At 41.3% G+C, this 12,970-nt stretch overlaps 1 protein-coding gene across 1 annotated transcript; it reads right to left on the bottom strand.

Annotated features, from left to right (window-relative positions):
• Positions 1-565: 565 nt before the first annotated feature.
• Positions 566-12,922, bottom strand: heatr3 (HEAT repeat containing 3). The gene is made up of 15 exons (XM_042417575.1): positions 12,626-12,922; positions 12,074-12,246; positions 9,015-9,102; positions 8,525-8,625; positions 7,982-8,091; positions 6,969-7,109; positions 6,380-6,672; positions 4,772-4,862; positions 4,372-4,526; positions 3,964-4,046; positions 3,698-3,834; positions 3,169-3,257; positions 2,506-2,649; positions 2,259-2,435; positions 566-1,923 (listed from the first exon to the last, which is right to left on the bottom strand). Exons 1-15 carry the CDS (start codon positions 12,770-12,772, stop codon positions 1,810-1,812), a joined length of 2,043 nt encoding a protein of 680 aa, XP_042273509.1. The 5' UTR covers positions 12,773-12,922; the 3' UTR covers positions 566-1,809.
• Between the last annotated feature and the right edge of the window lie 48 nt (positions 12,923-12,970).

The following is a 12,970-nucleotide window of genomic DNA, read 5'->3' as shown; positions in this document are numbered from 1 at the left end:
TAAAGTCAAATTCCTTGAATGCGTAAACATACTGGGCCAGTAAAAATGATTCTGATTAGTGATTAATCTTTCTTTTCACCAAGTTAATTAATCCTTTTGATGACAAAATGTCTGAATCTGCTCTCTCGGAGCCCAGGGACAACTTCAAATTGCTTGTTTTATCTGACCAGAACAGGAAAAACGGCATATCCTCACTGAGGTGGTGAGACCAGTATAAGTATTTTGGATAACTGGAAAATAACTTGATCAGCTGAAAACTCGTTTCTGCACTAATTCCTAATACTTTATAACCTTGTCTTTTTCCCCCACTGGTATGATGCATTCTGTGTTGCTGCTTACTGTTTTGTGTTTTTCTATTGTTTAATCTCAATAAGAAATTACCTTTAAGAAATTCCTTACAGTATAAAGCAACAGCAATGTTTCGTATCAAACCTTAGTACTGATCATTATAGTTGAACCATCTTTTTTTCCATGACAGCATTTGGGAGGACATAAGAAAATCCACATGCATACCTACTCCAGATAATCTTCATATTATGCAAAGAAAACACTTTTCACAACATACTTAAGAAATCAGGATTTATTTCAAAAAAGGCATTTATTCATAGCCTAAAGACACATTCTCCCTCAAATGTATCTCTGAAATTGTTTCTTTTTTTTTTAGTGATATGCAATTTTATTGATATTCCCCTGAAAAGTTGCCGGAAACCCAAATCTGGCAAGCATGTCTGACTCATTTGTGGGTGAAAGTCACCTTTATTTAGAGGATAATCGAAAGCTGATGATTGTTACTTTGTAAGCTTCTTAAATTATGATAAACAATGGAACATGTGCAAAAGAGATGACCCTATCCTGCATGTACATTATTCAAACCTCCTCTGTTGTAGAGCAGGTTGGTTTGTTGTAGCAGCATTTATGGATGCTGACTGATCACTATTAATCTATTTGTACTTTTGACAAGAATGCTTTCAGTTTATTTATTCACCACTGTGGCAACTTGCAGACAGAACAGTTTGAAAATGTAGCACTGCAAGAGCAGCTACAACTCCATACACACAGTAGTGCTTCGCAAAGTGTGCAATTACTGCTGTGAACACAGACGGGAGGTGGAGGAGGCACAGAGAGGAAGAGGTAGAGAATGTCTTGTTTAAATCCATTTTAGTCTTATTACAAACTTGGCAGTGAGCTTACCAAACCCTTTCAGCTTAGTCAGTTACTGATTTTTTTTTCTTCCTTCTTTAGGCATGCCAATCAATTAACAAAATTCAATTACACAATATTCATATCCACAAAATCCTCTCTTTCTCATTAAGTAGCAGAGACTAGAATGTTTCCTATACAGGCCTGCAATGAGCAGTTTTCAACAGCTCTGCCTCCAACTCATTCTAATGTTTGGCCCTCTGAAATATGGGACAAGAATCAGGGTATTTGTGTCAAAATCTGGTGTCAGGTCTCCACACCAGATCTATTAAAATGTTACTTGGAACATATGTGGTGGAAATATACAAATTCAAGTCTGACAACTATTTTGGTTTGAATGATGAATATGAACTGAAGAAGGAGAAAATAAAAAAAAAAAAACTTTACTGCAACATGCAGTAACTAAAAATGAATAGATTCCACCCTGTCTCTCTTCACAGCAAATACACGTTCACATCACTAAGTAAATCATTATTTAGAGAAAATAAACATTGAAATCAAGCAATAACAAACGGTCTATTACCAACATAATAAATACTTAATGGTTTCACAACCATATTCTGTCTCATTCTAAGGTCCTGCAAACGTCTCTCCAAATCATACAGGTTCTCATTTCTTCACCACCTTCTCCAGATAACCGATGAATCTTCTCAGGTTGATTTTGATGTTGTCCAGCACACACAGCTGCTGAGGGCTGTACTTGCCTCTCCCTTCTTTACGAATCTAGGAGAAGAAAAGATGATGGTATTAAAAAAGGTTAAAAAAAAAAAAAAATCTCACAACCGACTGGAAAGATAACGAGAGAATGTTTGAATCTTTTTTATTTCTCAAAACAAGAAGGACAACAAATATTTTGCACCTGTGACTTGCTAAACTATTATTGTTCCCTAAAACTGACGAGGCCATAGTGAGCAGTACCGTTTACAAGGAGGAAAAAACAAAAATTCCTGTGGTGGGAGGGTTGGTTTAATAATGCTTCAAATGCATTTGAAATATCTTATAGCCAAACGCGGATAAAACAAAAAGAACAGGATTCAGAGAAGAAATGAATCTGGTACCTTGGCCTTAAACACAGGTTGAAGTGCCTTCAATGCAGGTAGTAACTGGATGTTTTTAGCTGCCGTCTCCGCCTCGTCTCCATCCGCGAAAACATCAAACAAGGCGTCGAGTGCTTCTCCGTTTACAACCAGGTCGACATCTCTTGTAGCAATTTGAAGTAAGGCGTTTCCGATCAACTGTGGGGGCAAAGTTTCTTAGAGGCAGAACAGATACTCCAGAAGAAGAAAAAGGAGAGAAAAATGTTACCTGAAGGGTTTCAGCAGTGCCCTTCTCTTTGGCTAATGTGCTGCCGGTGATGCCTAGAATGGCGACGGCGTTGACCCTCACACTGACAACCTCACAGCGGGTGGCTGCTTCGCTCAGGCTCATCAGCTGCTGGGGGGTCATGTGCTAACAAAAACAAAACCAACCGCACAGATATTGAGCTGTCCAAAATAAACATGGTTAACAGTGTTTGGTGTGAACTGGCTTTTTAACTTTGAGAGGAATACAAAGTCTTGCCTCTGTGTTGCCTCTGTATTTATTTTGCATGGTATTTATTCACTGTTGATGAACATGGAACCAAAGTTTATGAGACACTCCACCAATTTTACACAAAGTCTGCATTTCAAACTGGATTAGTGGGTTTGAAAAGTGTGGACATTTACCAGGCAGGAGAGGAATAACTAAAGATGTCACTTAGTTGCATTATGGGAAATGTAGGATCCAGGATGTTGGGAGCTTAACCCGTATTAGCTACTAACTGCATAGATTTTGATTCCTCTTTTTTTTTTAATCTGTCTCTTGTGAGATCCCCAGATATATGGAAGTGCAACACTTAATCACTGGAGTGCACATTTTAAAACCACCCATAAAAGGAAATGCTTAAAATCACCAGAGGAGAGGCCAAAGCTGTGATGTATTCTGTACCTGGGGGATATTTTTAGAGGCAATCATCTGTAGAAGAGATCGCATGGCACTGATGACAGCCTCTAGGAACTCCTCATCTTTGGGTAGCTCTGAAAATTAAAAAAAAAAAAAAAAAAGGTCAACTGTATTTACTTGGCATATGAATTAAATACTTCACTACTGCAACTCTATACACTGTATACCTGCTGTGTTTTTCATTTGTGTGCCATGCTATTTGTGCTGTGTGTCATCTGTTATGACATAAATATCTTTATTAAACATTTGAATGCTTTTTTTCCATCTGACAATTTTAAATGATCATTCTACAAACAGATCAGATTGTGTCACATTTACTTGTGGTTTTCACTTTTCATCACAATTTTGATTCAAAATCTAGACTTGAAATTACTTAAATTTGTATTTTTTCCCTTCTCTTCACATTTTTGTGTGTATTATAAATATAAAAAATAAATATAAAATTCTGCTAAACACAGAAATATCAAATGTGACTTGTGTGCTACGTTACAGTGCTGTGACATAAATATGAGACCTGCTGTGCCAAACACCAGTGTGGACAGGTGCTGTGCCGCTCCCTGCAGGGCTGCTGCTCCTCCCAGAGACTCAGCGTCCATGGTGGAGAGGATGCTATGGAGGCACGTCAGCGCCCGGGACTGTACCCGCTGCATCCTGAAAGAAAGCAGATAAGAAAAGAAGAAAAAAACTTAACAGTGAAGATGTGACAACAGAAAGTGCAAGAGTGCCTTTAACAACTTCTGATCAGTGGATTTTAAGAGAAACTTTAAGTGAGAGAGTTACTTTTTTATCAGGCTTTTCCAGGAGGGATTCTGATGGCACACATCCATGGCTTCCTGTTTGGGGAACTGAGTCTTTTTGAGGACCTTGAATCAAGAGGGAAAAAAACGACATTAAAAACATCTTCATGCTATTCAGTGTGGTCACATAGGTGTATATATGTAAATAGATCCAAATAATTAAATCCGTTCTGCCTGGAGTATAAGATGACTGGGGTTCACCTCATAATTAAACCATATTTTAGATTGGTAATTATAGAAACATTAACTTTTTATTATTGACTATATTCTGATTATTGTCTAAACTTTCTGACGCTGTGATGAACTTTGTGTGATAGCTCCACTGAGGATTAGTTGCAGATACTCTTTGACCGAGGTGAGGTGTGACTGAAGAAGCAGACAGGTTATTTGCCTTTTCTGGGATGCTGTGATTGATCAAGGCCCCGTGAACCTCAGCAGACAAACACAGTGGAGACATGAGATTGGACACTCCATCACAAAGGCCATCAGCACCCATTTCACTTTCATCGCTGCTTGACGTCTCCTCCCACTCATCGTCAGATGGGTCTGAACAGGCACACGTACAATACGTTATGATCAGGGCAATCGTGACACAGATTCAAGTCGAACATGGCTAATGCGGAGCGACAAAAGGCATTCCTAGGTTCTCAAATTAACTCTTTTCATGTATTTCATGCTATAATAGCCTTTACGATAGACAAAACACATACTGGGTGGCCATGTCACAGGAAATAATGTTGATAGGAAAAGTGCCCGGGGTCAGCACTGCTGTCCGTGCCCACTACACTCACCGTCAGAGCAGCACATGTTGACGATGATCTCTAGGGACGTTTGCTGGGCTGTCAGCAAGGCCATAGCCTCCCTCAGCTCCTCCTTGCCCCTCTGGACAAAAACAACCAGCCATGTGAGTCAACATCCTCCCAAAACGATGACTGTTATCACTGTTATCACCCAGTTGGAGCTCAGCTACCCGCCACAAAGAAGAGATTTCTTTCAACGGTTGTACCCAGACGTTTCAAATTGCACATTTTGAACTGGTGATGCGAGTGAAAACCTGCATTGAGGGTGTTACTTTAGAAGGGAAATTTTTGCTTATCTATTCAGTCTACTGATTGCAACTGTGTCTGTTTAGCAGTGTTGTGACAGAGAGTTGCTCTCCGTAGCTGTAGATTTACACTGCTGCGCAAGAAAAACCGAAGCCTGGATCGAAATAACCCCATTGTGTAACCCACAATATTACAGGGTATTTTGGAACATCATCGTGAATGTCAGCCGCAATCTTGGGGCTCTGGCTGTGACTGAGCTGAGAGGGACAGCTCTGTCTCGCCGAGGTCAGGTCTGGGGACTGTCAGCGTGGTGGAAGCCAGAAGCCGGTCCCTAGTTGAACCCTGGTTGAGTGTCCCTAGTCTGCTCCCTCCGAACCCGGCGGTTTGTCTGCTCTGTCAGTCTGGCTTGCACTGCTGGATGACTCATACGTCACCTTTTCACCTGCCATTAACATGCGCCGCCAAAATACAAAAGTGGATCGCCGTAAATACAAACCTCTGTGCATGTCATACCATTACTGTTGCAGCGTTTCTGTCCATTTGTGTCATTTTACATGATTATATTTAAGCTTAGGGCACTTTGCCTTTTATTTGTATTTTCAAAGTGTCCAAATCAGTCCTTGAACAGATCAGGATTGCACCTCCGCTTTGTTGTTTACTTATTGTTTATATACACATACATAGCACTGCTTACAGAAAGTTGAATACGCAGCGTTAATTTAAAGTTTGTTCAGCATTTTCTTCAGCAGCACAGACAGCTGACGTTAAGCAGCTCTTGACAGCATGCATGAGCACTCGCTTTTAAGTGCTGATTTGGGAAAAGTGTGTTAAAAAGATCGTTCATAGAAACACTTCAATTTCTAAGATCGATCATCAGAAAACAGACCAGAGCTCTTCATTGGGTGTTGATTTACATCTGGGTCTTTACGTCTATGTTTTATCCTCCTGCAATCTGCTGATGACGGCAGCGGATGACGGATGCTACGGAGAATGGAAAGGGGTTTTTAGTCTCTCTGACAAGTGTGATTCACTGTGTTCACAGGTCAACCTCTATGGCCAGAGGGGCTCAAGCTCACTGTATGCATAACGAGGAAAAGCGACATCTAGAGTACTGGAATTAAATACCAACTTGGACATTATGATCTCCCGGCATTTATCTGTGAAACACTGATAGGAAGTTAAGACGTTAATGTCCAGACAGGTTTGACATAACAGCCAAAGCCTCCATCTCTAAGTGTCTTCAGCTTGTTTTGACATGAATGCGTGTCTCATAGTGACATGTAAAAGATACATTCTAACAGCGTTAACAAATTAGTACCGGGGGTAGGGGTGGCAGTAAGAGACACCACTTACAGGCAAGAGGTCAGAGAAGTCGTTATCGACTCTTGCAGCTTTTCCGTTCCTCTTGTGTTTAGGTGCTTCCTCGTCGTCGTCCATCTCTTCCACAGCAAGCTCTCCTGCAGCCTGGTCGTCCATGTCTGTCACAGCCGGTGCGTTACTGTGGCGCGCCTCTTCTGCTTGTCTGAGTTCAGGGATCAGCGTACCTGCGTCCAGTTCCAGGCACTGTGACAAGGTGGCCACCGCGGTGCTGAGGGTCTGGGCCTGGCGGGCAGCGGGAAGGCTGCCCTTCACGTTCCACAGTGTCCCTGAGGTGATACAGAAGGCTCAGTTAGGGCTTAAAGGAGGAATATTATGAGTATTACAGTTAAAGGATTCATCAATTGATGTGTTTATCTGGGTGCTGCAGCTTTGGCAACTTCTATAAAGCTCAATCAAGAGCACTAAAAAGGGTATTTTCTCAGATTATATTTTTTCTTCTTTCCTATATTTATACACAGCTTCAACTATCTAATGTCTCTTTCAAAATGTGTAATAGTGCCAAGTTTCAGTTTTGTACAATTTAGGGGGAAAAAAGGGGGGCATGACAAGTGACAAATTCTACCTGCAGCCAATGTCCTGAGGAGAGTGTGTGCCATGCCAGGCTGAGATGACAACAGCACAGTCTCCAGGGCTCCAAGCACAGCAGTGTTCATGCTACATAGCAGCTCTGGGTTATCCTCAGTCACAGTGTGCAAACAGTGGGCTGGAAGAACACAGGATGGAAAAAAAAAGACTCTCTTAAAAGCTGGCTTCTCAAAGTTGAGAAACCAAATTAGTTAAAGGTTAGGTCTGCCAAAGGCCTTTATTGCCAATAACAATGGTGAAAGTCCTATTTGGGAGGACAGAGCCTGTACAGTTATAGCTATTATAGGACACGTGTAAATGTCAATGATCAGTTCACACATTGTAAGTCATTTCTGTGATCACCCTAATTACAGAGCTCGCAGTGTCTGCTCTATTTACACATTGTCATCACATCAAAAACGTTTCCCACGTCACACATAATGTTTGAGAATATCAATTTTCATAAATCCACCTGATGTTCAGGTGAGTCTATGTTATCTGCTGGACTGGATCTAAAAGGAACAGTTAGACATTTTGGGAGATTTGATTAGTTTATTCGCTTTGGAGAATTAGATGCAAAGATTAATACCACTCTCATGTCTGTACCATAAATACGAAGCTACAATAAGCAGCCTGTTTAACCTAGCTTAGCATAAAGACTTGAAACAGAGGGAAACAGCTAGCCTGGCTCTGTCCAAAGAGCCCACAGTGACTTCCTGGAGTCTCACCTGCCTGCTTCACTGACTCAGCAGTGAAGTTAACAGCTATGTACATGTATAGTTTAGCATTGGTGAGGATCTGACTGTCAGCACTGTTTGGAGGTACAATCACGTTTATGTCAACAGGACCAGTACCAGGAGAAAGAGAACTCTGTGTCCTGATATTTGGAGAAAATTGAAGGTGACCATGAGTGAACATATGTCCAGATGAGATGTACTCAACACCTTTATAAATACACCCTTACTAAAAATACCAATTATAACAAGTTAACACTACATCATTTAGACCTACCAGCAGATATAGCCAGTTCCACGTTGTGTGGGTGTCTGTCCAGACACTGGATGACCACATCGAGAAGACCCGATTTGTTGAACACAGTCAGCGCCTGGTTGCTGCTCTCACTGGCAGGACGAGGGGGTGGAATACCAGAAATTAATACTCATAGAGGGACATTTTGCATCATCTTTGGGTCAATAACTATGATTTCAGGTCAGCAACAATGGCAGAAACAAAAATTCAAGTAGAGGGCAGGTGATTTTCTGGACTAGCTGAGATAATTTAAGGAGGTTAAAGTATATAAAGATTGTTTTCTGCTTCTTCCACAGCTGTAGCAAATGTACCTTTATTTTTTAACACCTAATAGCTTCATGAGCTACCAAGTAGACAACAGTAGAAGACTGGTAATACAGGGCGTTTAGCTCACAAGAGAGAACCTGTGTGCATCTATGGAGTAAGTGGTAGGGAATGCATGTTCAGCAAACTGTCCTTTGATAAATACAGTAAAAAGTGAGAAACACACTGCTGTCAACCAGCTTGCATGACTTCTCGGCTCACCAGAGATTCCACAGGAGGTTCACAGCCTCATTGGCTACGTCCTCCACTGCATTTTTCTGGTCATTCATCTGTACTGCAGCGCCATCAAAACCAGCACAGCTCTGGAAAGAAAACCAGACTGTGTTCAGATGAAAGCGAAACAGGTATGAACTTTGTTTTTGCCAACACCCATCCAAAAAATGTTAAAATGTAAACTGGCAAGATTTTTCCCGTGGCAACATACTGTACATCCACCTACATTCAAATACTTACCTGCTCAGTCACCAGGAACTATTACGTAAAAACTCGTAAAATCTATAAAAATACGTGATTCGCATATTTCAACTGTCAGCTTCAACCACAGGTCAATGGTAGCTCATTTACATATCGTGAATATCTTTGGTGTGGAGTGAGACCTAATTGCTGAGGATATGGTTCGCCTGCTGGAGCAGCTGCTGATGAGGAGGAACTGAAGTGATGGGATGAGCTAAAAGCAGTGGCGGAGTCTCACCTCCCGAAGCAGTGCTGTCAGAGGCGTCATGACGTCGTGCTTCACCATGTCCTCACATACCTCCTGACCTCCGCATGCACTCAGATTTCTGTCATGGAGAGGGAGACGCACACTCATCATTCAGACGGAGGGGATTTGCTGTCAGAAATGCTGTTTGTTTGTATGTGTGTATGTGTGTATGTGTGTGTGTGTGTGTGTGTGTGTGTGTGTGTGTGTATTCAGGACATGTAAGCTGATTTGAGGTGTGCTGGAGGACAATAATCAGTGCAGGGGTTCAGGTTGTACTCTGGCACAAAAACAAGTGTTGATTAAAGAGGATGATGTTTGAAACAGTTTAGATTGTCATCATAACTGAAGTTTCTTTGGGGGGAGTTTAGATAGTTATTTAGGGGTAAAACTAATTAGAATAAGGGATGGACATGTAACAGGTATGAGAATATGTCAGATTCCCACAAAAAAAAGAACATTATGAACACCAGTAAGTGTATAATTGCGTACATTATGTCATGAGACACTAATAACACAGGCCATCAAATCATGAACAATTCCCAGTATCTTCTTACAGTCGTACCTTTTATTGGAGCATGGCGCCCCCTATAGAAATAATATGACAAATACCTCTGTACCCCATACACGAAATGCTACAGAAAACAGAAATATCCCACATGAAAGAACCTAATTGATTGAAATAATGTGCTCTGAATCTTATTGGAAGCAAAGCTTATTTTTCCTCTACTGTAATCTTCTGTTTATATTCTCTAGCTGCAGGCTATTTCTGTTGCAACACATATTTTCCCTTAAACTTTTTTGATCTTTTGTAAAAAAAAAAAAAAATCATCAAGAGCACATACAGCATATCCCGACATAACACGTAGCTTGTGCAGCAAGTAAACAAAAACCATGGGAAGGCTAACAGTATAACAGACTGCAGAGGCTGTTAACACATACGTCTCTACATGGTTTGGTATCAGTAAATCCTAATAGAAAAAAAAAATATTGTGCTGTCTGTGCCAGCAGTTGCAAGCTGCCCAAAAGTTGAGCGTTTATTATAGCCGGCTCTACACACTCACAGGTGTTTTCACTTATGTGCCTGATTAGACTCTTTTCAGGACAGAAGAGGCATGTGAGAGGTGTGTGTGAGATCAGTCAGGTTAACTGAAAACACCTGCGTGGGTGTGCAGAGTGTAAAAGACACATGATATGAACCTAATTTTCTTTACTGTTTATTATAAGCATTACTATATAATCTGTCCTACATCCTGCTGCTGCTCTTCAATGGTTTTGTTGGCAAATTGTTACGTTTTCTGGCACATCACCGCCGCCAACTGTTGACCAGCAGAACTGAAACTGGTGCAACTGCATGCAAGATGTTTTAAAAAAAAACAGGCACTCACTCGTAAAAACATTGTCGAACTGATTTACTGCTGGTGACAGGCTGCGTTAACACCACTGGCCTTAATGCTCAATTCCGAATTTTTATTTGTGTTGATGGTCCACATTCATGTTTGTAAGTGACATGTGCTGATTTAACTGAAATGTGAGCCGTATGTGCACAAGAACAGCAACAATAATGTCATTCGTGTGACAGTCAAATCATAAACGTGGATGTCATAGCTGTGCTAGCATACATGTCATGTCCAGGATTATTTGTCGGTATGTGAATTCCGATCTGACCGTTCCGACAGCGGTCGCATAACCAGAGATCGGATATGAATCAGATCTAGGATCACATATGCATGTGGCCCAGATCTCATCTGTAAAAATTGGTTTGTTCACACTTCCATGAAAAAATCCTATTTAAGTCACTTGGAGGCAAAAAAGAACAGATTTAGGCCACTTCAGCATGTAATGTGAACATAGCCAAAATCTCCACGGGGTATCTTTAAGCAGGACTTCCCACCTTCACCACAGGGTAACATCCTGGATCAGCTGGTGACACTGACTGGACTGAGCAGGGATTTCTAATTTGGCAGACAGTAGATTCTGCCTTGATCCCTCAATAGGTCTTTTTCAAAGAAAACAAACTCTATTCATATTGTAAATATACTAATAACCCTCAGAAATATTCTCATTAAGATTAAAAAAAAAAAAAAAAAAAAAACATAAATTGAAAAGAAGCACTATACTGAATCATTTTTCTCACTTTACATTAGGGGGTTGCCACAGTTACTTACAGCAGACGTTTTGACAAGTCACTGCAGGAGGAGCCAAGGTGCAATTAACACCACTAGTAATATGCTGCATCCCAATAAGTTTTGCCAGTTATTCTGCGTGCTTGCACGTAGCTTCCTGGGATGGAGCATTGCCATCATTAGTGTTATTAGCTCCACCTGGATATTTTCTAATTTGACAAGTCAAAATACAAAAATCAGGGTCTCATCAGACCCTGATGAAGACTTAGAGTCGATACGCCTTGGTCTGCTTGATTGCCTATAATTATATATATGTATATATATATAAATTCACTATATTATTTCACCTGACAACAGGATGCCTTTTTTCCATGGTTGTCTGCACTACTTAAGGACAAATATTTAGCAATACTTCCTGGACTTTGTTTTTTGTACTTTTACCTGCCCCAATGAAGAGCACCTGTCATATGGGTCATCAGAACCATGCAGTGCTTCCTCCTCCTGTTGTTGACAGGTCAAAATTTGCTGTGGAAGCCTGGTGACGTTGGTGTTGGTTAATAGTTAAAAAAGGTGTCTATTCAAGAACCCTTGATAGAGATTTTGGAGGACTGTTGCAACCGAAAGACTCAAAACATGCATGTTTCTAGGTGAAACAGGACTTGACCCAGGATTCCTGGATTCATAGATGTCAGCCCACTGAGCGTCACCGTCACTGTTATAAACTCACTCTTTCTCCCCCTGCTGACACTCCTGTTTGTTATAAATTCTCCTTCACATAGTGACCTGATGAGTGATTCCTCTCCTGCTGTTTTCCCAAAAGCACCTGAAGGCCAAGATGAAATAAGATCATCTGAGTCAACAAATGCTTCTGCAGAAACAGGGTTCTGTTGGTGCAGTTAACAGCCCACCACAGTACTACTGACTCACCTGAGTGCTCCAGTGGCGGTCTCCCTGACAGACAGGCTGCTGTCCAAAAGCATGGGCCCGAGGCGCCTCACAGCATCCCTCTGCAGGAAGCCCGGGATAGTCTGGCTCTGTTGCACCACCCGAGAAATGCTGGCACATGCAAACTCTCGCACGTCTGCACTGGGACTCTGCAACTGTGGAAGGAATAATATGGAATAAACCATAAAAACCTGGCCCACCTCAGACTTCCTGCAGTCTGTTCAACATCAGAAACACAGATGAATCCCCAGCTGCACTCCTTTGGCACAAGAAATAAAAGTGTCAGATCTGGCTTGAAGACAGGTCACTTCAGACTGACAAATGTCAAGTGGATGAGAGCAATAATTCTTAACATAACAAATGCCAAAGTAAAGAATTTTGACATAAATACAAACACTAGATCAACTTAGAAGCTGTATATCTATATTCAACCATTTAGACATAGGCAGGGATGTGTTTACTACAACTTAATTACAAAACATCTTAAACATAAAGTCATTCTGGTGAGAAAACACGACTGGACTGTGCTCATACTTTCTCCAACAACTCTGCAGCTGGACACCCATCATCATCATCATCGTGGTCTTCTTCCTCAGCGTCCACTTCCTTCACAGCATTCGCCGGCAAACCAACCGTGTTGAACTGCGGACGCTTGAACTTCGTGGTTTTACTTTTACCCATTTCAGTCTTATTTCAAGTGCGAGCGGCGCATAAACGTGTCGTTTTTCCTCTTGTAATATTACACACCGGCGTGACGAACAAACCTCCAACACACCTCAGCCTGGTTGGAGCAGCAGGCCATGTGGAAGACTGCTCCCTGCCGTAAAGTGCTCGATGCTAACGGAAAGCAGAAAATTCTGTCGCAAAATCTCTCATATG

The sequence above is a fragment of the Thunnus maccoyii genome, chromosome 1, assembly GCF_910596095.1.
Source record: "Thunnus maccoyii chromosome 1, fThuMac1.1, whole genome shotgun sequence".
Taxonomy (NCBI): Eukaryota; Metazoa; Chordata; class Actinopteri; order Scombriformes; family Scombridae; genus Thunnus; species Thunnus maccoyii.
The sequence above is the reverse complement of the archived record's forward strand: the minus strand, read 5'-3'. Positions and strand labels throughout refer to the sequence as shown.

Excerpts from the sequence above, each read along its gene's own strand:
- heatr3 (XM_042417575.1), bottom strand. The coding sequence starts at position 12,772 with ATGGGTAAAAGTAAAACCACGAAGTTCAAGCGTCCGCAGTTCAACACG. Across the intron at positions 2,650-3,168 it reads CCTCTAAAAATATCCCCCAG|CACATGACCCCCCAGCAGCT; the intron begins GTACAGAATACA and ends TGTTTTTGTTAG. Across the intron at positions 2,436-2,505 it reads GCACTGCTGAAACCCTTCAG|TTGATCGGAAACGCCTTACT; the intron begins GTAACATTTTTC and ends TTGCCCCCACAG.